General features: G+C 34.3%; 2 protein-coding genes across 3 annotated transcripts; one reads left to right on the plus strand and one right to left on the minus strand.

Moving 5' to 3' along the window:
• Positions 1-252: 252 nt before the first annotated feature.
• Positions 253-25,400, plus strand: Mctp (multiple C2 domain and transmembrane region protein). Its single transcript, XM_014247417.3, has 13 exons — positions 253-378; positions 4,840-5,510; positions 7,166-7,274; positions 7,497-7,639; positions 10,347-10,538; positions 21,372-21,523; positions 21,604-22,119; positions 22,323-22,503; positions 22,580-22,758; positions 22,846-22,965; positions 23,034-23,240; positions 23,858-24,065; positions 24,145-25,400. Exons 1-13 carry the CDS (start codon positions 282-284, stop codon positions 24,223-24,225), a joined length of 2,856 nt encoding a protein of 951 aa, XP_014102892.3. The 5' UTR covers positions 253-281; the 3' UTR covers positions 24,226-25,400.
• Positions 12,073-16,255, minus strand: LOC106627332 (probable cytochrome P450 12b2, mitochondrial). 2 transcript variants are annotated; one of them, XM_014247419.3, is made up of 7 exons: positions 16,162-16,255; positions 15,961-16,109; positions 14,315-14,441; positions 14,009-14,255; positions 13,816-13,932; positions 12,857-13,286; positions 12,073-12,777 (listed from the first exon to the last, which is right to left on the minus strand). In XM_014247419.3, the coding sequence occupies exons 2-7, from the start codon at positions 16,072-16,074 to the stop codon at positions 12,199-12,201; spliced, it is 1,614 nt and encodes a 537-aa protein (XP_014102894.2). In that variant the 5' UTR covers positions 16,075-16,109; positions 16,162-16,255; the 3' UTR covers positions 12,073-12,198. The 2 variants fall into 2 exon arrangements, with proteins under 2 accessions (XP_014102894.2, XP_036225891.2); XM_036369998.2 differs by having other exon boundaries at positions 16,166-16,245.
• Positions 25,401-26,328: the final 928 nt, after the last annotated feature.

The raw sequence follows: 26,328 nt of genomic DNA on the forward strand, positions 1-26,328 counted from the left end.
GACACAAATGCATATATCACGTGACGCTACGCATACTTGTGGATAAAATGGAATTTGAAAATTTATAGGCAAACTTTGACATTACAAACATAACACAATGGAACAAATAAACTGTACCGTTAATTGAATAACAAAATCGAGATACAATGTAGCAGAATAATAAAGTCAGAAACTTTTATCGACATCAATGCGCAAAAAACGACGGCACCGAACAATTATCGATATACATAAACAACAGAAGTTTCAGCTATTAAATATAATATTATCCTGTAATAATTTTTATGGCGGACGGCGTCTCAAGCAAAAAGTACTATAAGAAAAGTTTCAAATGCCCAGCGGCGCTCTGTGCTTGCTGCAGACCAAACAAAATTCATCCAGGTAATTAAAGAGCGTAATGCTCATCGAGCAAAATTAGCATTGTTTGTCATATAAAAATATTTTTAACCGTTAGCATATTTCTTGCGTCACTTCCAACTGCTTGCTCAATGAAAATGTCATAACTGCCTCCGACCCTTGCACTTCGGCAACCTTGAAAATATTGAGAACGGTTGGAAAACATCAAAAACTAATGTTGTTGGTGTCATTCATTTCTATTCCCCGCCCTTGTCAGCATTGCTCTTTTGACATTACTCAGGCGAATAAATATGTCAATTTAATTTGTCTGCATTATTATTCGCGTAATTTGAAGTCATAGTATTTGTTTATTTTCATTCCGTTGATAGCTACTTTAAGGCTTCAATAACTGTAGTAGATATTATGGATGTCTGTAGATAGTATGTGACGAATTTATAACTTTTGTATGACTTATTATATACATATATGCTTACTAATGGCATAACTAAATTTAATGATTTGGGGCAAGTAAGTTACTTTATTAAATATAACGGTATAACGTTAGACTCAACATGTGTACAAAATAGCCCTTAAAATTAAATATATATTAATGACGACGTACCTAGTCATGATTGTGGCTAATTTTATATACCTTATCAGTATAGTATTTGTATTGCCATCGTTCTAAATTGCTGTCAAGACTGTCGGTGAGGTATAAATTATTTAAAAGCAGAACTTACCACTCTTTAGATAGCTATGTTTGAGACTTACTCTCTTGGAAAAATACTTAAATGAGAAAACATCCAAAGAGTTATGTTATTGAATCTAATACGCTCGTATGATAGGTGATTATGGTGATAGCTTGTTAAAGTGGTCTAACCGCTTGCTCTTATGCTTCTATTTGCTTATACCAATCTAAACCTTTTTTACTATTTATTTATTCTATTTGAAAAAATTAAGCAAGTTAAACAAATAAAAAGTAAATTGTTTGTTGTCCTGATTATCTTAGGAAATTTCAATGGTTTCAATTACTCAGATTACGAATTTATTCACGAAAGCATTGAATGTGCTCGTGTTTTTATGATATTTGCGTTTCTTCTATTTTGACCAAATATAGGCTTGCTAGTACTAAAATTATTTTAACAGTCGTGATTAGGGTTCCGCGTGCCTTTTTTGCGCATATAAGTGATTTCCAATCTCAGGCTCTATATCGAAAATATGCGAAAAATTATGCGGAAGGTTTGAAGGTTTAATAAAAATCAAAGTTGCAGATAACCAAACCTACAGTCTACTAGATGTTTTTCAGTTTTACCCAAGGCAAATCTTCATATGCATTACTAAATTAATTCGCTTACGCTCAGAAGCAATGATGTGGATAAATTTCCAGAAATTCGTACAAGTAATCAATGCATGTGAAAGGTAGGGTGAAACATCCAAACCAAATTAATTTTTTTTTAATGAACTCAGTTATCAAGACAATGCCATTTGCCAAAACGTTGGATGTGGCAGAATATTGTTTTATTTACATTTGTGGAACATTAATATCCGCAATCATTTATATAAATTTATTAATCATTTTGAAAATTATAGTGAGAAACAGAGGGCGGTTCTATAGGGATCTGAAAGTGATGAACGAAAGGTCTTAAGGTTGATGGGATCGTCCCATTATGGTAGATTATTGCTGATTTTAGTAAGAAAGACTGTAAACTGAAAAATTATTAAGGAAAATCTCATAAACCATGTTAATTTGAGATATAACATATATATGCTTTCGACATTTGTCTCTCAAATTTTATCGTAGGAAAGAGGTGCAAAAGACATAGATATGAATAATTTAAATAATAAATCTTGAAAATGCACGCTGTGTTCATTATGCCCAAGCTATAATAAGCAAAAGTACTGAAGTGTCACGAAAATATAATTTGGCGCAAAGCCAACATAAAGAATGAGTACTAAAGCTGTGATATTCTAACAGTGCAGTCTGTAAGTATAGTAAGGTTAACTATGAAACTATATTACATATTGATTTTCAACTAGTTTGCTAACAAACAAAATACCTACATTTATCATAATATATATTAAGAAAATTAATTTGGAAACTTATTTAAAAGATTTCTCTTTAAAGTTTTATGAGAAATATTATGTTATAATAGAACGTTACTACTTAAACTTACATCACTATCTTAAGCATCCCTTTACATACACATATGTATACATATATAAAAGAGCACGAAGGCATTGAGAACACGTCATTATTTCTTCAAGAGTACACAGGTGTATTTTCTTAAAATAATCACCTACACACCCAAAGCTAATCTGCAATCTTGCTATTCAGTTGTCGAGAAAGCCAGTGCGAGGCATAGGCAAAATGAATGAAATTCCTACATATGCATTTCTAAAAACATCAAGGAGCCAAGAAATGTTTGAACAGCGATTGTTTTGCGCTTTTCATGCGTAATGAATGAAATTTGCATATATACACGTATACTTTTATAAGCAAATGGTATATATTATGTATATATACAATATATTGTATGTAAAAGGATATTTTGACAATAATAAAAATTTAGCACCAGTGCAGACATTCACGTAGCTGGCTAAGTGCACTCGAACATCAAAAACACTCAATTGAAAAGGCATAAAAGTATTCACAAGTGGAAGATTGTTGCTTTGCCTTTGTTCGATAAGCTTATATAACAGGGGATGGGGTGCCGTAAACTTAACAAGAGTGCAAGATACCTTTGTGTTTAGGGAATATTGTTAGCCATGGCGTTTTAGTTTGGCACAACAACAGCAGTAGTCGTTTAAGCTAAGCTACTCGTCTAAAGTATATAACTATAATTAACTTATTTTAAAACGAAAGACAAACAAGTAAATTTCGGTTGCACAGAAATAATAATACTACTCACAAGCGGCTTTCTTATAGAATAAAAGGCTTAAAAATAACTTTATCTTGGTTTTGTTCGGTCAATTTGTATGACAGCTATATGCAATAGACATACGATATGATATAATATTTCCGGAGGTTGTAGCGTTGCTTTGCATAATATTTTATGATAAATTTTGTGAAGATATCTTGTCAGATAAAAATGTTTTCCTAAAAAGGCTTGGCTTTGATCGATTAGTTTGTATGCAGCTATATGATATATTGGTCCGATATCAGCGGTTTCGACAAATGAGCAGCCTCTTAGCAGTTTGTGCCAAATCTCACGTCGATATGTCAAAAATTGAGGGGCTAGTTTTCGTATATGCGGACGGATGAAAAAACGGACGGACATGGCTAAGTCGACTCAACTCGTCACGCTTATCATTTATATATATAAATTTCATTCGGTCTCCTACGTTTCGTGAGTATTATAAACTTCACGAAAACTTTTATATGCAAAGTTCTGAATCGACGTGCCCAGTAATAGGGCATACATTGAGGTGAAACATATCCACAACACTTCATGATAACGGAGATCGGAAATTTAACGATAGAAAGTCTCTTAAAAGTTGTGAGAAGATAAATAATGCTCAGTGAGATATTAACAAAAATATTATCTATACCTTTGAAATCTGAAATTCACTTCACTGAGAAGCTTTAATGACTTATCAACGTGCACGAAAGAATCATTGAGACTGAAATCATAAAAATTCGCGACGAATATTTTAACGTTTTGACCTTGCATAATACACTCAAAAGCACTTTTAATTTCTCGAATCGTTTTGGCCAGTCTGGTGTTCAGAGGTTTATAATATTTTGGAAAAGTATTTCTTCAAAAATTGTATCAGAAGTCTCTGACTACAAACTTTGACTATACAAATTTTTAAATTACTGCTTTGGTATGCCATAGCAACTTTTAACCGCAAACATATCAAAAAAAAGATGCTGAAAATTACCTAATTATCTCTTTAAGCTTACATGATAAAACGCAGTCAAAGCTGTAAAGGGATTTATTTATAATGAAACATATATGTAGGAACGGACAAGAGACGTACTAGAAGTGGACGTACGTACTTACATGAACATGCAACACTGAATGTAAAAAAACAACGAGTGGCAACAAAGAAAAACAACGAGTAGGAAAACGAAAGGAAGACCATGCAAACGAACGAGCACTGAACAGGTTCAGTGAAATAAATTAAATATTAAAATTTTCATGTTATATTGAACATAAAATCTATATTTTAAACATAAAATTGAACATATAATCTATTTTTTAAATAAAACTTGAAACATTGAGCAAAAGATATACAAATCCACATATATCAACACTTTATCAGCTTACTTGTCGTTCTTTATGCGCTACATTTCTTCTGCTGAGATTTGTTTGTCATTGATTGCGGGGATATCCCAAAATCCTTTACAAACTTATTACTATTACTGTCAATACAGTCGCGTGTTATACATGCAGCAGCAACGCGGAAGGATACTTTCCATGCAACAAAAATAAATCCTTTCAGTTTCTGTACACTTACCGATAACCTACCTACAATACATCTTCTTCTTTTTTGTACTTTCAGCGCGAATCCATTACAGCGAAGATTTGCCGAGCGTCAGTGGAGGCGGCCAATATACGCAACACTACAGTAATAACGGAGGTCAGGCATCACAGGGTGCTACACCGCATGGCTCACCGCAGCTTACGCAACGACTGGGCCGCCATCTGAGTAAATCCGCATCGGAATTGAACGGACACGACTGCCATAGTGAGCGTGATTCGCCACGTACATCGCCAAAACGTGCCAAAAGTGCCGCTACAGCGCATAGTGGTGGTGGTGGGGGCACTGGTTCGGGACACAGCAGTACCGGTGGTGTCTTCCAAAAGACGCATGGCTTCTTCAATACGCTGAAGCATCGTTGGAATCGTGCGAAAAGTAAGGATCGTTCGGGTCGCAAATCGCCAAGTGATTTTCTCGAAGAGAGCACCGACTATGCTGCCGATTATAGTTCCGAGAGTAGTTCGGTTACACAAAGTCCACGTCACCGTGCTACAACGATAGGTGGTTCACCGTTGGTGAAGGAATTCAGCGCTTCCGCGAGAATGGCGCAAATGATACATCGTTTTGGTGGCTCCATGGAGGGACGCATCGAAGAGCACCCAGAGAATGGTAGCGGTAATGGTAGTGCTGTTGGCAGCAGTGGCGCGACGATGGAGGATTATGTGTCGTCGAAGCAAATCGAAGTGCTGCAGGTGAGAAGAAAGTTAAAATTGGAATCACAATTTCCAATTGAAAGATTTATATAAATATAAAATGGAGAATACAAAACTTAAGTGAAAAGTAAAACAGCACTGAAAATATTTCAGTTCTCTCAAATATCGAGTTTCGGAACAAATAATTTTCAGAACGAGAAGATATGTTCACAGATTACACGGAATTTTTTTTCTTTTCAGTTCTTCCGAATCTGATTTAAATTAATAGTTTGAAAAAAAAAATATTCGAAATTCTCTCCTGACGGTTTTGTTACTACTTTTGAAATAATTTCTAATATACGCCTTTCAGAAGGCGTGATAGACAAATTCATACTTTTCTCAGTATCTGTGTTACATGACGCTCTCAAGAGAAGACTTCACATTCCAATACCAATGAAGAACCCCTCCACTAATACTCTCTTCTGTGATTAAAAAAATTCTTAATCCAATTAAAAATATTTTCCTTTAAAAATGCTCAACCGTCAATTTAAGTTTGTCCTAGAGAGAGCGGTAGGTTATCTTATGTTAAATTATAGAATTGATTCTAATCGATGGATCTCACTTCGACAGCTGTGAACGTAACTCCTAAATTAAATTACCGCGGTTTGTTAAGGTGGTTATTATAAACCACTTCGCTAGGTTCGCCAGAGCTGTGTCCACCGATATATTTCAGTCGCAGTCTAGCAAAAGACGGGCAATAGAGGATAAAGTGACAGCAGCTTTGTCAGAGAGTGTCCTACAAAAGGTTTAGCCGCACTACGTGTAAAGCTTCTGGACAGTGTCCAGTTAGAACCCCTACAATTACGGCGAGATTGACTTTAGTAAGAATAAGTAGTTCAGGGGACTTCCTACGGTTCAACAGAACAATGGAGTACCGACTCGCTACGGATAAAATTAGTGTAAAGGTGCCCCATTAACAAGCTCATTGGCTTGGCAGTTTCCGGCGGTTTCGCTGTGACTAGGCACCCAAACAAGTCTAATACGAAAGAAGTTGAATGCTATTGCTAATGAGGTCATGCGTTTCTTGACTAGTTTTGAACGCACAGTCAGCGAGCTCAAAGACACTATAGCTGCTCAAAGTGAATTCACACTACTCTGAAAGAAGCTGCACTTCGAAGCAATACATCTACTGTCAAACTAAATGGCAACCACCTCCCTTTGAAATACGCTACAGTGGTTCGGCAGCCCAAAGCTAGAGTTGTTAGAGAGCTCCCGACAGAACACTCCAACTCCTAAGCGAGCGCTAAGGAAAATCTGTCTATGTTTTTAATGACCAAAGCAGTTATCGAAAACCCGAAAACTTTAATTTCATTTTCATGCAGCATTGATCTTAATAAGTTTTACGTTTCGCATTCATTATCATTAGCATCATTATATCAACATACTATTTTCCTCGAATTAAGTCATTAGCATCTACTCCTTCTATTTCCTTTCAACTTTCGTCCATTCCATTCAGAGCAATTTTACTGCTATGCAGCTGGCACTAACTCAGGTTTAAATCTGCTTTGCATTCATGCGACACTCGCAATTTTATATCCTTTCTTCACTGTTGATTTTCACTACTTTAGCTAAACTAATTTAATTTGTAACTTTCGCCACCATTGTGTCCTCCTTACTAATTTCGTATGTAAAATACTAACGTTCTTATTTGCCAGGCGGAAGAGTTGCGCCGCAAAAAGGAAGCGCATTTACGACAGTACGTCTTTTTTCAGCTGCGCGTACATCTGAAGAGCGGCAGCGATTTGATGGCCATGGATAAAAACGGTGAGTAGCACGCTCTTTATGTACATATATATGTGTGTTTGTTTGTAGGCTTGTGTGTCATTAAAGGGATGCCAACAATATTTTTTAAAGTATCCAATTTATTTACAGAATTACTTGTGTAAGCGCTTTATTTCAACGCTGCGCTGCAACCCAAATCTAATTTCACTCATTTATATGCTTCCTTTCTTTCTTTTTACCTTTATCGTTTGTGCACTTACGCAGGCCTAAGTGATCCTTATGTTAAGTTTAAGGTTGGCGGTCGCCTGCTGCATAAATCACGCACAATTCATAGAGACCTGAATCCAGTGTGGGATGAAGTATTCATTGTGCCCATCGAAGATCCCTTTCTGCCCATTAATGTTAAGGTGAGTAAAGTCATATTTTACCTCTGTGGGCTACCTGAGTGGATGTTTAATTGGCAAATAAAAAGTCATACTCCTTTTAATATATTATTAATTTTTTTTTTATATTTTATTTTGCGTGAAAGCTGATAAATATTAAAAAACTAACAAAATCATTAAATATTTTTATTAAACAATAAAATCTTCAAAAACATATTTTTTTTTAATATTTCACCATTTCTTTTATAAGTCATATGCGTCTTCATATACAAAGCAGTTTGAAATTTGACTAAGGCTATAAAGCGGTGATATTATTAATCTAACGAGCTACAAGTATTCTATCTTTCTTTTTGGGTAATTCTCCTGATGTAAAAATTTCCAAAAAATTTTTTTTTCATATCGATAGCAAGGACTCTTAAAAATAACATATTAAAATTTAGAATGAATATTTCAAGTTTGGCTGAAATTAATATTTTTCTTAAACGACGCCATTTTTATATTTTTTCACTAGTAGGTTATTGTACGGATAAAATTTTTCAGTAGAAATTTTTTTTTATTCACAATGAAGGCCAAAATTGCTGCAGCAGTTGACGTACTTTAGTTTTTAGCGCTGTCGAAGTTCGCGTGTAACTTGAAAAATATTAATTTTTTTTTCAAAATCTCTGTATTTTTAAAATATTTATAAATACACCTTAGAATTTTTAAAACAATTGAAACACTTACTTATTTTCAAACCCTAAAAAAGCCTAGAAAAATAGACCTAAAATATGTCTACATCTGACTTACCAAAATTATAAAACCCATAAGCTGCCTTAACTTGAATATAGTTAACACAAACATGAATAAGGTTATCAAAACTTTGCTTAGTACCCATGAAATGTGGCAACTCTCTTTAGTGATATTGGCTTATATTATTAATTCATTTATTTTCGTTGATCATTTCTTTGCTTAATTTCTGACACCTTTTAATAAATCTGGTGAGAATATTGCACAATATACCGAAATGGATGCAAAACGACCCACATCTATTCCGATACACTTTATATGTATGTGTACAATGTGTTGATATTTGCGCATACACATCGGTAATATTGCTGTGGGGACAAAAACTTTGTAAACTATTGTAGTTAACTCTTTCCGCTAGCCTCATATAAAAATATGCCCAAAAACAAATATGGATGCCCATGAATTGCTTGAATTTAATGTAAATTTTTGGGATTAATATATTGCTTAAACAAGCTACCCAGATCACGTGTTAGTTTGGTAGCAAAAGTGAACGCAATATTGTTTTTTTATGCCAAAATAATTAATCTCTTTATAAATTCTCATTGGATTTAATGTAAATGCTTTCGAAAGCTATGAAAAATAGCATGTAACTGTAAAAAATGTATACATATGTAACTTACATGAGTAAGTGTTACTGTAAAAGGGCTCAACCTCACCTGCGGCTATATTCTATTTTTTATAAATTTCCCATGCATATAACTTCGTCGAACTAAAAGCCACAGGTAAGAACTTTTTATGTTTATTCAATGACGTGCCACGAACGCATATGTACTTGGATATATATGTATATGCATAGTATATAGTACATAAATAAATTTTTGATGTGAAAAACTTTGTGACTAAAAGTCATGCCTGCCATGTTCACACATGACTTTATCGTTTGTGTATATGTAATTGCGCGCTTTCGATACACGTTCTTACATATTTATATGTATATGTTGATACATATATATATTTTGTATATATATTTATAGAAGAAAGAATATATTATTGCCATTTATAAAATATGTAAGCAAAAACTACTTAATTTATATCATTTGGGGATAACAGCATAGTCCCTCTGCGCTTCTCAACCGCGAAGCTGTGAAACTGCTCAATTAGTGTTTATCAACTTTTAATACCAGTAATTAATGACAGTATGGTACTTGTAATACTTAAATTAAGATCAAAAATACATCTGACGAAACCAGCCAGGACTTAGTAAGTACATACAACATTTTTGAACATACCAAATTTGCTTAAATTAAATATTTAAACGTCTACGGTAACATCTTAATATCCACCGTTGTGTGTCAGTATTTGATATTTCGTATAAATTTTATTGATGCAGGCATTTTAAACTTTACTTGTGCAAACACTTTTCGTCTCCAAATGATACCAGTTACTCATAAAGAACCGTTGCATATTGCATATATATATTATGTATAGTAAGCTTACAGACAAGAGTGCCAATAGTATGCATATACCCATACATATAAGTATGTGTGTGTATATATACATACATATATATAGTGCTGGTAAATACAAGTATATAGCCCAAACAGGCTTTTTCATGTAAATTAAGAGATAAACACAATTAGAAACGGATGTGCCGACATGGTGCTAATGCTTCAGCTAAAATTTAATACAAATGTTCGGCACATATTTCTGTCAGTATTTGGTAACAGCTTTATTAAGATTTTTTTTGGAATCCGTGCTAAAATATATTACATTTTTTGGTTGTGTGAAATTTTCATGACTTGGAAAGCTTCGTTTTAATTAAATAATACAAATATTTTCACTTCTATTTTGTCTTTAATTTAATTACTTTAATTAAAGAAGTCATCTTAACCGCACATATCTCATGCTCGCTATCTTTATTTATGCCAATTAACCAACAATATGATTAAAAATTTAAATTATACATAACGATCTACATACCTTACTCAATTCATATTTTTCACAGGTATTCGATTATGACTGGGGACTGCAAGATGATTTCATGGGTTCCGCACAAATCGATTTAACGGCATTGGAATTGGGCAAAGCAGAGGATCTCTGCCTGCCATTGCATGATATAAATCATCCAGAGCGTCAAATGGGTGAAATACTCGTAAATCTAACACTTTGGCCGCGCAGTCAAGAGGATAAGGAAATGGTGAGTTAACAGCAATTAAAATCATATTTAATTTGTCTTTAAGCGCACGCAGCGAGGACGTAATAAAAACAAAGAAAAAATAAAACAGGCGAATAGTGAATTCAGTGTTGTGGAAACTCATTGCTGCAACACGCTAGCGTAGTTCAGAGTTCAAACAACGTGAGTGACACCTCTGCAAGTCATTCATCACTTTTGCACTGCTTCTGGACGTTTTTTGTTTTATGTGCTGCATGTGTGCGAATAAAATTTGTTGAGTAGCGTGAAAAGTGCGTGGAAATTGAATGAGGAAGTAACAGAGCTGTCAGAAAACATAAACCGTTAGATCAGAAAATATTATGTTTGCTGCGGAAGTGACTTGGTGAGTCGTAGTTGTTGTTGGTTTGTGCGGGTGATTTTTTTTTTTTAAATTTTCGTGAATATGGAATTAATTCATCATCTTTTTTGTTATTTGTACAAAATTAACTTTAGCTCTGAATATTTGGATTTTCAGGTTTGCCAACCTACACTTTTATTCATTATTATTGTAATTCCCCTGAAATGAATTATGGCTGCGGCAAGTGTGTGAATTGTTTTGAGAATATGGTTGCCACCAAATTTCCGCCGCATTAAAATTTATAGGCCTTTTGAGATTTGTTGTATATAGCAATATGTTCTACTTCGCCAAGTAAATATTATAAAAAATTAGTTAGTTATAACAGGAAGTGAAACCTGACCCTCATTAATAACTCTTTGAGGTATGTTTGCATACTTCCAATAACCTATTTTCATTTTTATAACCAAAAAGAGAGCATAAAATTTTTTAGAAGTGAATTTCTGCTGAGCTGGTATTATGAAATTATGTCTGTGGTCTCTCTACTGATACTGAAAAATCATTTTATTTAGTCGTATACTAGCTTTCAGTCTCTGAATCAGTGTCTGTTTTGAGTTGAGATAATAAAGTAAAACTTTCCAAAACAGTTCCTTCTCTCGAATATATAATCGAACTGAAAATTTAGGAAAATAAATTTTCTTATTAAAATGTTTACCTTTAATAAGATTTCTTCGGACATTCTTGATTTTGATCGGTCACTTTATATGGCAACTATATACTATAGTAGTCCGAGCTAAACAATTTTTACGGAGATTATACCGTTGCCTTGGACAATAATCCATATCAATTTTCTTCAGCATAACTTGCCAAAAGGACCGATTTTGATCGATCAGCTCCGATATCAGCAGGTCCAACAAATGAACAGCTGCCTTGGTGAGTAAAGGACGTGTGGAAAATTTAAATCAATCTCAAAAACTAAGCGACTATATGCAGACAGACATATGGACATGGTTAAATCGACTCAAGTCGTCACGCTGATAATTTATACCTATATACCATACATATGTATATTGCAAAGGTTGCCTGTCGTTACCTGCGAGGTGTTACAAACTTCGTGGCAAATTTAATATACCCTGTTCTGGTTCATACCCAGAAAAATGGATTTTAAGTCTGTTATTTGGACGCACTCAAACGTAACTAAGTTCGCCTATTTGTTAGAAAATATTATTATAATATTATTTACAATTTTATTATTGTATTTATATTTACAAACAGTTAACACATCAATCTTTCGTAATATTATTTTGCATATCACATATACGTATTTTCATAGTCTCACCAAAACTATGCTTACAACTTTTCAAACTTGAACTTCATTTCACCAGTCGGACGCAAAATCAAATCATTTACATATTCTAACGGCTTTTCACCCACCCAACTCACACGATAGTTTCGCAGTAATCTCACTAAAAGCGTTTCCATCTCCAACTCGGCAAGACGCTTGCCAATGCATGTGCGTGGACCGAAGCCAAATGGCAAATAAACAAACGGGTTGTGTTTCTGTGCGACTGGGCAGGTGGCTTTGGTTGCCTTAATCCAACGTTCTGGCAAGAATTCTGCACTTCTTTCGAAGTACTCTTCGCTATTGGAAAGTGACATATTAGCCATATAAACACCGACACCTTTAGGCACCTTATAACCGGAAAGCACAATATCACGACCGGCAAGACGGAAATTACCATTGGCAATAGGCTTTAGACGTAGCGATTCTTTTATACAAGCGCGCAAATAAGGCATATTTTTGGTATTCTCATCAGTTAATGGCATTTTTGGATCAGGCAGCAGCTCAAACAGCTCTTTGCGCAGTTCCTCCTGCTTTTCAGGGTTTTGACCAAGAAAGTGTAGTATTGAAATAACTGTGGCGGAGGTCTATAGGTAAAATGTAGGCGTTGTAGCATTAAAAACTTTTAATAATTTTGTAATTATTTCGTATATTGTTACTACATACCGTATCCAATCCAGCCATCAGCATGTCGATAGCCATCACTACGGCCACATTCTTATTTATGCGATAGAGTTTTTCCAGCACACTTTGCGCCTCGTCATTTTGTTCGTTTTTGAACTTCTCCATCGCTTTTTCAATATAAAATGTAGTAGCATCAGTGATATTATCATAAGCTTTCATAAGCTCTTTAAAGCCGGCTGTTTCAAAATACTTCCAAAATGACGGTGACACGTCATATGTATACGCCTTATCGAAAAATACATTCATACCGTCGACAATTTTCAATACGTTAGAATCTGGTTTGTCGCGCGCCAAAAGACCCAAGCGTGTGTTGAGCGCTACGACTGCGACAGATTCGAAAGACCACATTTTAATTTCTTCGGTAAAATCGGTGGTCAATCTGCCGGTGTTGTTATCCAACTTTGAACTTAATCTATGGAATAGTGTAAATAAATAAAAAGTTTTGACATAAAAGTATGCTATTTTAGCACGAACTCTAAAACAAATATTCACAGTAAATTAAGATTTTCAAATAATTTTGACAAAATATACTATATCTAGATTAAATAGGAACTCCTACAATTTCTGAGGGTAAGAAAAACAACTACCTGATTATTCCAAAAGCTATTTGCTTCCACAATCAACATTTCATGTGAGATATGTTTATTAAGGTGCGAACAATAACGGTGTTAAGCCATCTAAGAATTCAAATAAGTACATAAAGAAATCCGAGACGCCTTTTTCCTCTGTTGTTGTTGTAGCGGCAGATAACATTCTTGAAGTAAGAAGTAAGAATGCTGACGACCTGACATTTCATGGCTGGATAAAAGTCCAGACCCGTTCCGGTTACGTAGACCCGACTGTCGTGGGAACGCGTTTTTCCTTTTCGTCTTTTTCGATTACTTTATAAACCAAAACCACAGAACTAAACTAAAAATCCTTAGCTGCACTTTCCAACTTACCTTTCCAAAAACTCTTGCGCAATAGTATCAACGGCTGGCAAGTTCTGGCGGATATTCTGCACCTTCATCATAACGGGATTAACTTTATTGCGTATTTCGCCCCAAGCTCTACCTTGTCTGGAAAAAGTATAAATAAATAAATATTATTTTTTATACACGAAATATCATTTTTAGTGCTGCATCTCCAACGTACGATGTAACTAAGCCAGCAACGCCTTGAAAAACATCTGGTCGTTTATTAAGCCGGTAATGTCCTAAGCTATCCACACCTATCCTTACCGGCCAGATGGTTTCATTGCGGTAGACTGTTTCAAAATCTGTTGGATTGAAGGTGAACACAGTGTCGGGTTTACCCAAAATTCCATTTAGACGGAATATATCGCCATAACGTTCACGATAGAATCCTTCCAATACGTGCATGTTAGTTTTATGTAGGGGCCCTAGGTGCAAGAAAGATTTTTAACGCATTTTATTGACGGTAATAAATCATATTTGTTACCTCCTGGTAATTGATCTCTCAGCATGCGATAGCTACTAGGGCAGGGAATCTGTTTATAATCTTTCGCATTAACCCATTCGGGGTCCTCACGTGTTGCCTCCTTTGTTTCGAAGTATTCAAGAATTACCTTAAATAGTAAGCACAGATATGTACAATAGTTAACAGGCAGCAATAAATACCCTTTAAGTATATCTAACGATTTTTGTAAAAACCTCTCTAGACTATGATAACAACAGATATTGAATAGTGAAAACCTTACATTTATAAAGTCGTATTATCTTTCGAACGGAATGTGCAACTCGAATAATTCAAAAAGCTTTATAAAGGTATAGAATCAGTTTTGAATTTGAAGTAATCAATTTTGATAAGGATTATTGCTAAGGTACAAATAAAGAACTCTTACAGAGACGGCATTTTATTATTATTTCTTGTAACTGTAACATAACTGGCATATGCTGTAGCGACATTTTGTGTTTATAATTCTATGTTCTGCAAAGTCATAGTACAATAGTTTGTTCTATAATCAATAGTATTCACAGCGCACGCTATGTAAGGAATTTTTTAGGTAATATTTTTACCTTGGGTTATATTATTAAAATTTTAGGAAGGATCCCTTACTTTTTTGAAAATATAATATAGCCTATGTTTACCGGAGACACTGTAGCCTCCCAATCAAATCTTTCCTCTTTATAATATTAGTAAAGATATAGACATATAATTTTCTTACAGGGTATTCAAGCTTTAAGTTTCAAGTTGTTTGTAAACAAATGACGCTGTGTACACGCAATATAAAATAATTTTTGTTAGAGAAAATGAGAGGTGAGAAGATGAGAGCTAAATACTCATGCAGCATTTCTTCACTAGAAAAATATTAATAAATTCAAAAATCAAAGCAAACAAATATATTAATAATACTTTGCTATAATTTTAGCTTTTTTGAAGAAAATATTTTAAATTTTTGTGGTTGCAAACTCTTTATCTTTTGTGACCGCAAAATAGTTATTATCATTTAAGCATTATCAGACTCGATCTATATTTTTATGAACTTAAATTGTTTGCAAGTCATCATTATGTGACCAAATATATTTTTATACCCTGAACAGAGTACATTAAGTATGACATGAATGTCATAAAATCTGCATGTCGGAGACGCTATAAAATATATCTATAATCGATCAGCATAACGAGCTGAGTCGGTCTGTCTGTATATATGCCAATTAGTTGCCCAGTTCTTGAGATATCGATCTGAAATTTTACAAACCAAGAAACTGCATATCTGTAGGAACCGCCGATGTCGGAATACTATAGCATATAGCTGTTATACCAACTGACCGATCAAAATCAAGGTCTTTTATGGAAACTTCTTTATTTGTGAAGGGTATTATATCTTCGGTGCAACTGAACTTAATGCTTTTTCTTGTTTTATACCTATTTTAACTGACAATTAGGGGAGACTATGTTTTCTACAAATAGAGGAATAAGGAAACTGCGGATTGTATATATGTGCATACATATGTAGGGTTGTGATAGCAATTGGTAAATTAAAACTAAATTGACTCTAATCATTTGAAATATGATGATATAGAAAAATGAAGCGAAGAGAACTTTTCAAAAAATAAATAACATGAATGATTATAATCACTTACATGCTGAGCGCGCGGCAAACCATTTGACAGCTGACGCACCAACAGCTGATCCATTACGCATTTTGTTGCCTGCGGGCCACTGCCGGCAGTTAAAAGAGTAAACTTCGATATCATTACTGTTAAATAGTTTAATAATACTTGTAGGAAATCCAAAAAAAAGCTTTTAAAAAATTTCGGCACAAACAAACTAATTAAAAATACTTTCTATATCACAGAATTATGCGCAGAAGTATTTGTATTACATTAACCGAATGTTTTTGCTACCGCCTAAGCGAAGAGAACATGTGAACTAAGCAGCAAATATAATTTTAGCAATGCAAATTCAAATAGAAAACCATTAATAGTTGGAAGCTTTCACGCTAGCAAATACAGTGTGTGAAAAGACAGTTGTACTTAATTTTTTAGTGAAAACTTTTAAATGATTTTATATAAAATGATATATTTATTAAACAAAAAGTAGTTCAAAAGCCATTCATTGCATTTTATTTGTGGTCATATTAGGAAAATTGTCTTCAATCTAACCAATTGTGTATTAAAAATATTGATAGCACCACTAAATTGGCTAAAAAAATCTTTTAATATTTTCATTGCCTTCACTGTTCCACCCTGTTTTATAAATGCACCCAATTTCCGTGTTAGTATAAAAGCTTCAATCAAAAGCTCTTCAATAAACACTATCTAACGCACATTTATACAGTGTATTTATCTTGCTAATAAAATACTGCTGTTATTTACATAAACTAGGTGTGCTTTTGTGAGTGAGCAGGTAGCCAGTTCGGTTTCTACGTCTGACTTTTAGCATCTCAAACTTAATAGTGATATTAAGTATGTTTTAATTATTTTAATACAAAGATTGTTTATTTGTTTTTTCGACGGAATTTGGATTTCGAAGATTACATTTTGCATTTTGCATTTTGTATGTGTATTACCATATACTCATTCACTCATTAAACGTTAAAAGTCAGGCCCATATTTTTATATGCGCTGTAAGATGCATTTACGCCTCTAACTGAACCCTGATAAAACTGTATACTAGAAGCCTAAGTATTATTTTGAATTTAATAATAATGATAAATACACACAAACATATGCACTATTCTTGTTTGTGCTATATTCGCGCTACAAATGTGTACACAGCTCGTCAGAAAATTGGTTGCACGAGATTTTTTCTTGATATTTTATATTCTGTGGAAAATCTCCTTTTAATTTTTTCAAATGTTTGGCTGCCATGTGGCGAACAATATTAAGCAGAAAAACATATATCGGGTCTTAAACTAATTCTTTTCGGCCAAATTAGTTTGGTTAAAAGGTCGATCCAAAAAATGTATCCCTCTTGTGCAGCTGAGACCGCAGGTCCATTGTGCTACCTAAATACTCCTGGGTATTCATCGAAAAGACTCTCAAAGATCAACAAGTGCTTTGTCACATTTTTTTTAAGCGGCTGTTATCAATTCCACCTACCTATTTCGAAAGGTTCGTTGAAGATATGATTACCGAGATATTTCAAACGCATCTTCCTCAATTCAACTTTGACAATTAGAGTCCGACAAAATTTTCAGCATTGCCGTGCACGTCTATTGCGCAGAGACCGTTGCGACAATATGATCCTTGTTGAGAGCGAGCAGTTCTGAGTAGGATCTCATAGTCGTATAGTAGCTAGTTGTTGATCAGTGCCTGCTAAACTTGCAACGCAATGCAAGAGGACAACAGAACCCCAACTCGTTCCCAATCCGATGTAATTGAGATACAGGTGCCCTATCTTTCAAACTCAGCGGCTTTGCAGTTTCCAGCGATCCCGCTATGATCAGACGGGCAGGCGAGTCTGACAATATAGTAACGTGATGCCATCGATGGTGAGGTCAGATACTCCAACTAATATTGATCTTCAACTGGATAACCCTCTGGATAAACCTCTTCTTGAAAAGTTCAAAATATAGGCATAAACGACATTTCTTTTTTACCAAATGGTTAATATTGAAAAGTTCGTTGATGCTTATCTTACTAATTCCCAAACATATTATAGCAAAACAGAATATTTTATAGTAACTGTGCAGAACTCGGTGTATTTATATTATTATTTTTCGCTCGAAGAAACTCCTAAGTATAACTTTCTTTTTCTAGTAGTATATCCATTAAATTTTTCGCGTTTTTAGCATTTCTCTGTAAGGAGGTTCATGGTGCATGCGGTTTAGTTCATAATTGCGTGTATTCAGGATAACCGCCCCCACAAAGAGCAGCTTCTGCGTAGGAATATTAATTAAGCGCTTTACATAATAAATTTATACCAGTAATGCGATCTTATATGAGTGTCAACCGCCATAATAGCAATTACAGGTATTCATGTGAATAATTACAAATTTATTTCATGCCTTTGTCATTTTACTCACTAATTGAAAGCGCTAATGTAATGAATACCTGCGGGTACTAAAAAACGAAAGTAAATATCGCAACCAATAATATTATATACAGACACACATATAGTATGCTCATAACGGAGGGAAATATATTCCAGCTTTTATAGGTGCCGCTATTGACATGCCATAAATAAGACAGATACTCGAGAGAAACACGCTTAGAATCAACATGGGTTGTGTAGAGATTACGATTTTCGAGAATAGTTTACTGTGTCAACGTGGGAACACTTATAGACTAGTGCAGAGGTCTTTGAAAATTATAAAAAAAATAAAAAAAATCATGGGAGGTTGAAACCCATCGGGAACGAAAGATTAAATTAAAGGAAAAATAATTTACGCGCGATCTGTAGTCGGGAATAGGAAGGAGGGGGGCGCGGTTGAATTTTTAACGGCTAAAAATGGTTTATCTCGATTTCCGACAAAACTACGAATCTTATAGAAACGCTTTAGGGCAATATTGTAGGTAATGAAAAGATCTATAACTTTTGTATATAGATTTTTTTTTCGCAACCTCAAAATGTATGTGAAAAATTCAAATAACCAAGTTTTTTTTGTCACATTTGTCACAATACCATACAGCAATCTATTTTAGTGTCCTGATAAGATTTACAATCATAAACACCGGGTGTGATGCTTCCTCACATTCATATATAACGGCAATGCAGATAAAGCGATGATATTGTGGCAGCGTACGTGCATATATAATATAATTAAATGTTCAAACAAATCCACAACTGCCAATTCGCATGAATAAATATTAACAAACCATAAACATAAATATTTACAAGTGAAACTCAAAGTTTAGGGTCAACCCACGCGCACAAATATATACAATACAAACATGAACATATAATAAGCAGTTGGAAGTGACAAACATTGTAGCGAAGATTGTAAAATTAAGACTAAAAGCGCTTACAAATATTGTCTTTATGCTACGATCGGTTCACGTTGAATTTAAGCATATAAAAATTCGAAAAAGAGAAAATAAACGTATATCAGCTGAAGTACAAGTAAATATACTTATAGTTTCTTAGCGATTATGTAGACAGGAGCGCTTTCAACAAAACCATTAACGTGGCCGTAAAAGAATGAGACGACACACAGAATAGTTCAGTTCCACTGGACTCGTATTTTGAAATTACAAGTAATTTAATTTGAGTATGAGTTGAGTATGTTCTCTTGTCACATTCTCCAATATATATTTTGTTATAAATTCACTGAAATGTCAGCGCCTCAAATTTATTTCTAACTCGACCATACCTTTCATTTTATATACGCCCGTATTCTTATGTTGAAAAAATGCTCGCACCGATAAATCTTTTTTTTTGAAGAGCTGTTGAAACAGTGGATAAAGGTGAGGCTTCAGTTATAGTTCAAGCAATTTTCTGCTCTTTTGTATATATATTTACTTTTTATACTATACGCACCATGTTTGTGTGTGTAATTTATGAAAAATCCCAAGTATGACTCCTCGCTTCCATTGTATGGGCTCGTAATGACTCCTATAGTCATTGTTCTTCGTTTGTTTACTCACATATATAGTATGTACATATATGCTCGTTTACATATTCATATTAGTAAACACCCTGCAGAGATAAAATATTTGAAATGATTTATATATCAAATATTATTTACGCTTATATGTGACTTATTTATTATATCTAATTAGCACAAGAAGCGAAGAAAACTTCAAAAATAAAAAAAAAAATTCATATAAGTACTTGCTTTTGATCGGGGCATGTTTATGACAGCTTTATGCTACAGTGATCGGATTTGAACTATTCGGAGCTTGTAGAGCTGTTTCCGATAATAATGCATGCCGAATTTGGTGAAGACATCAAGTTGAATAAAAAAGTTTTCCATACAATAACTTGATTTGGATCGGTCATTTGTATGGCAGCTATATATGTATGTATATCAAATAGTGGTCTGATATTAGCAATGCCAACAATTGAATAGTTTCTTGCAAAATGAGGAGCTAGTACGCGTATATACAGACAGACGGACAGACAGACATGGCTAAATGGATTCAGCCCATCATTTGTAATAGGCATGAGCCAACTAAAAATTATAATTTCAGAAATTTTTAGAATAATATATATACAATATTTAGCGTGACATTGCAATGCAGTTTCATTTCCAACAGGGCATGCATACATTTTATAATGTAGTAGTTGTATTATCGACAGAGCGTGAATTAGCCGCTGTTGCAAGCCAAAGCTTTATCTACACCGCTTTAGTAAATGAGTAAGCAAGCATATGGGTTCGACTTGAAATTAGTATTGCGCGAAAAGATTCCGGTGTCGGTTATAAATTTGTGGCGGGTATATTCCTAAAAACAAAAAACTAAAGAAGTGAAATATTAGCGAAATTTCTTTCTATAACAGTTTCCAGTCGAAGCGGTTTAAAACTGTAGTGCAAAAGCAAAAAAAAATATTATTTTATTCTTTTGATTTGAATACAACTTGCTGTCTCCTCAAGTTTCCGCCATGGAGAGCTATGTAACAGGCAGCAGCGATAATAGCAGTGAGAAGACGTACGCCAATAGCGTCGTGTTTTACGCCAATTCAAATAGCATTAAAATCGGCGCAGACAATTCAAATCGACAAATGGACAAAGCCAAAAGAAGCAACAGTCTTCAAGTGGCTGGCAGCAGCCGGCCGTTGGGTAAATGCACATCGGAATTGTTGATGCAACGGCTGCGACGCAAACGTGTGGTAGTGCGGCAACGACTGCAAATGGAGTTCAGTGAGTTAATGGAGGTAATACAGCGGCTGTAGAGGGGTTGAAGCGCAAAGCAGTGAGATACAGCTGGCTAGTTAGGTTTTTAGTGGGTTAGTTGGTCAAATTGGACACGGCAGATTCATTTGATTCGTTTTTTATTTTCTTCCTGTCGCGTCTGACCTTGTTATAGCACGGATTCATTTAATTCGGTTGCATAACATAGTTGACTTTTGATATCTAACTAAATTTTGCAATTTCTCTTTCTATTCGCAGCACTTTCAACGTAACACTAAATTGGCTGAATCATCGAAGCGGTTGAAATCACAGATCTGGAGCTCGGTCGTCACGATATTGTTGGTCAAAGCCAAAGATCTGCCATTGACCGACGATGGCAACAAACTAACCGATATACATATAAAATTCAGGTGAGTTCAATAAAGAGCACAAAAATAGAAGTAATGCAAAATCGAAACCGATTTTAATAATTTGTATCTTTACTTGCCAGACTCGGCAATGAGAAGTACAAAAGTAAGTCTTGCTGGACTGAACGTTGGCTAGAGCAATTCGATTTGCATCTCTTCGATGAAGATCAAAATCTGGAAATCTCGCTCTGGAATCGCAATGCGCTCTTCGGCAAAGCCAACATCGATTTGAGCGTGTTCCAACGTGAGACCACACATGGTATTTGGCGTGCCTTTGAAGACTGTTCGGGTGAGGTGTTTCTTATGTTAACTATAAGCGGCACTACTGCGCTAGAAACCATTACCGATCTCAAGGCGTACAAAGAAGATCCACGTGAGATGAAAATTATGCGCGATCGTTATCGTTGGCATCGTTGTTTTCAGAATTTACGCGATGTCGGCCATCTGACGGTGAAAGTATTTGGCGCTACCGGCTTGGCGGCAGCTGATATCGGCGGCAAGTCCGATCCATTTTGTGTGCTCGAGCTGGGAAATGCGCGCCTGCAGACACAAACCGAATATAAGACGCTAACGCCGACGTGGAATAAAATTTTTACCTTGTGAGTAGAAATATGTGTAATCCAGAGGTTATGATTTTTAATTTTAGCTGAAATAGTTAAAATAGGTTTTTAAGGTTAGATATCTGTTTTAGGACTTTGTGATTATTTTCATGGTGCCGTAAAGAATAGTATTATTATAATAAAGAAGCTCAGATCCATAATTTTTGATTCTAAGAATATTTTTGTTACTTTATTGTCTCCAGCAATGTCAAGGACGTCACACAAGTACTCGAGATAACAGTATATGATGAGGATCGCGATCATCGTGTCGAATTTTTAGGGAAGTTGGCAATTCCACTGCTGCGGATTAAAAATGGTGTAAAGCGCTGGTATACGCTAAAAGATAAAAATCTTTGCACGCGTGCCAAAGGATTGTCGCCGCAGGTAAGTTTCGATTACCAACAATATAGATTTAAGCAAGGCTTAACTAATATTTTATTATTCATCTCATAAATCACAGATCTGCCTTGAAATGATCGTACTTTGGAATGATGTGCGCGCCATTTGTCGCATATTGCAGCCGAAAGAGGAAAAACTGATACAACAGGAAGCGAAATTCAAGCGTCAACTCTTTCTACGTAACGTCAACAGACTGAAAGTAATAATTATGTATATATTGGATGCAGCACGTTACGTGCAGTAAGTAATAAACTAAAATTAAGAAGTTAAGCACATCACGTGTTTTACGAATTCATTGAGTGATTTTCTTTCACTTTGCATTCGCAGAAGTTGCTTTGAATGGGAGTCACCGTTGCGCTCAGCCATTGCTTTTGCTCTGTGGATATTGGCCTGCGTCTATGGCAATTTGGCGACTGTGCCATTAGTCTTGCTGCTAATCATAATCAAGTGCGTGGCAATGCTTGCAATATTTTATGTGTACGTATATATTTATTTCAATATTTATGCTATTACAGAAACTGGTTGGTGCGCATGATTACCGGTACGAGTAATGATCCTGCCGCTGGCTACTATGATTACGACTACGATGAGGATGACGATGACGATAAGGAGAAGGAGGAGAAGAAATCGATTAAAGAGCGTCTACAAACCATACAGGAAGTCTCGCAAACGGTGCAAAATACCATTGGCTATCTGGCATCACTCGCCGAAAGCACTAAAAAGTAAGTGCGAATTACGTATATGGCTATGAGTGGGGGGAGGGGAGGTTAGAGAGGTTAGGTAACTGGATAAGCTTTCTAATGCTAAAGTAGCTCAATATTTGCAAAATTGAAAAACCTTTTGATTGCACGAATAAAATAAAGAATAATTAAACGGAAAGAACTACCTTTAAAGCTTAACTCAAATAATTTAAAAAAGTTTTTAAAATTTTTCCAATATATTGTAATTTCAATATTTTACAATATTATATTCTTGAACAATTTTAATTTTAAAGCAGATGGCAATTTCAAAATATTTTTACCAACCTAGTATCAACATGTCATGTTTTGTCGCATTATATATTCTCCAAAAATTTTAAAATTAAATTAGGTGGCAACTCTAAATAATTATTACCCAAAATATTTGTTCGTCAATATCAACAATTAAAATTTCACATATTATATATGTATATTTTTTAATAATTAGATTTATAATCATATGGCAGCTCTTTATATTATAATATTTTGGTTAAAACAAATATTAGTTTCTATGTAGTAAATGGCATGACAATATCAACACTAAAAAAATGTATTAACTGTAACTAATTTTCAAAATTTATTTGCATTCCTACGTAATCTAGTACTTTCAATTTTTCCGTCCCGGAACTGACGTGGCTCGCAGTGGCGCTGCTAGTTGGTGGTATTGTGGTCTTGCACTTTATACCCATACGCTTTCTGCTACTCTTCTGGGGCATTATGAAGTTTTCGCGACGCATTCTACGCCCGAACACAATACCGAATAATGAGCTATTGGACTTCCTATCACGTGTGCCAGACGATGAACAAATCGTGAGTATCTTATCTTTAGTTGCATATAGAGTTTTTATTTTGATGTTCTGCTTTTGCTTTACACTATATTGATTTTCAGAATCAATTCCGTGAACTGCCACCCACAGCGCCCACCGATCAGTCGCGCAATAATCCTAAGAAAAGATTCAAAGCTTCATAGTCCATTGCCAATTTAGATGCCACCGGCGCACTGCAACAATTTCAGAGCACGAAAGTGGCACAACAGATTAGTTTCGGTGATGCTGGCGCCGACACTTGCATGTTGCCGCAACATGTTGGCAGCGCAAGAACACGCTCCGTGCGCAACATATTCAAAGCAAGTCGTGACAACTTGAAACAGCAACTGAATAAAGCTTACGGTAAAAGTGTAAAAAAATTGAATTAGTGGAAATTTTGTAAATAACATTCATACATACGTTAGCATATAATCTCAAAACAACAAAAAAAAAAAAAAACAATAACTAAAGAATAGAGCTACTTATGACTTTATTAAACTAAACTTAATGATTGACTTAAATGTGAACTTTCGAAAACTTAAACAATTTATTGAAAACACATACAAACAACGCACTTCCAAGTTCCAAAGCTCACACAATTAATATACATACATATGTATATAAAATTCGAACTTATGCAATTAACTGTTGAATACTGATGAAATTAACTGATAATTAATATTTTTACTTACAAATATACACTCATACAATCATTCATATAAGTATTTACGGTATTTATTGAAAAGAGCAAACTACACTATTTACAAAAAATCAATTCTTAGCACTTTACTAAAATTATTACATTCGAAAACTTAATTAGAATAATTGTAAATACATAAATACAAACAGATTTGCTTAAGTATTTATTAATTCCACCTAAATACCTAAATATTTTTCAAAAAATATATTTAAAAAAAAATTTTTAATAACATATAGCATAATATTCAAATTGTCAAATTTAAATTTAATTAGCAAATACCAAAAACAAAACAAAAATGCTAACACATACTTACATATATGCAAATTTATATTTAGCATAGATATTCAAATATTATTTAAGCGATTTGTTACAAGATTTGTGATATTTTCTAAGATATATATTTATTAGACTCATATTTAATAGGCACACGAATTTAGTTAACAAATTTATTAAGCTTAATTAAAGCCAGTATTTCTGCTCATCGTCCCGGCAGTATAGACAACTATTATTTACATAACCATGTACGGTTTTGTTCAACTTATCAAGTACGCTGTTTTTTTAGTGTGTAAGAAAACATTTATTTTAACTATTTACAAAATGTATGCACCATTAAACTATTAAAAACAGCTCTTTGTAGTATTTATATTTTTTATTTTAATGGAATATGCGATTAGAACCCTGAGATTTGATTTTACTAAACTTTTGTTAAAATAATCCATTTCGGTTATTCCAAATATTTGAATTCTTTTAATAATTTTTTATATACTCAACGAAATTATTGTACCCTGATAAGGACATATTAAGTTTGCCAAAAAGTTTTTAAAATCCTGAAGAAAACGTCGGAGACCCTATAAAAATATACAAACATCAATGATCAGCGTTACGAGCTAAGTGAATTTAGCCATGTCCATCCATTTGTATATATTTCTTTATTTGTGAAAAGTTTTGTTGCTTTTTTTTTGTTTTCATTTCTTTTAGTGCTAGCCAGAGATAGGTATAAGCTTTAAAGCGTATAAAAGAGAGTAGAAGCTTTTGTGAAAGCTAACATACGCTTCTTTTAAACTTATTTACTTTTATACAAAATTTATTTTCGAACATTTCTCTATTAATTTCCATCGGAGCACAATGAACATTAACAGTTTCTTTTGCTTTTGCGTTATACCAATAATCTTGCGTATTTTATGACAGTCATGAATTTCCGCAAAATGCGTTCCCCGGATCGCGGTAATGGGTTAGCAAGAATACTCAGACGAGAATCATTAAAAGAGCAAAGCACTCTGTTCAAGAGTTATAACCACTTGTTAATTTCACAATCAATCAATTGTTTTTATTATAACAAATGTACATACATACATCTATTTCAGAACATTCTTCGAAAATTTTAGGTTGATCTTCCAAATAGTTTGGGAGATGTAAGCCCATTTGTACAAATTAACTTGGTATAATCGGCTCCCAAAACTATAAACGTGTTTTTCACGAAACGCTATTGACAGAGTCGGAGTTTCCGAAACGCCTAAACCGGTTGACTTGAGAATTTCACATGACCTTCTCAGATATACATATGTAT

Source organism: Bactrocera oleae, chromosome 4, assembly GCF_042242935.1.
Source record: "Bactrocera oleae isolate idBacOlea1 chromosome 4, idBacOlea1, whole genome shotgun sequence".
NCBI lineage: Eukaryota > Metazoa > Arthropoda > Insecta > Diptera > Tephritidae > Bactrocera > Bactrocera oleae.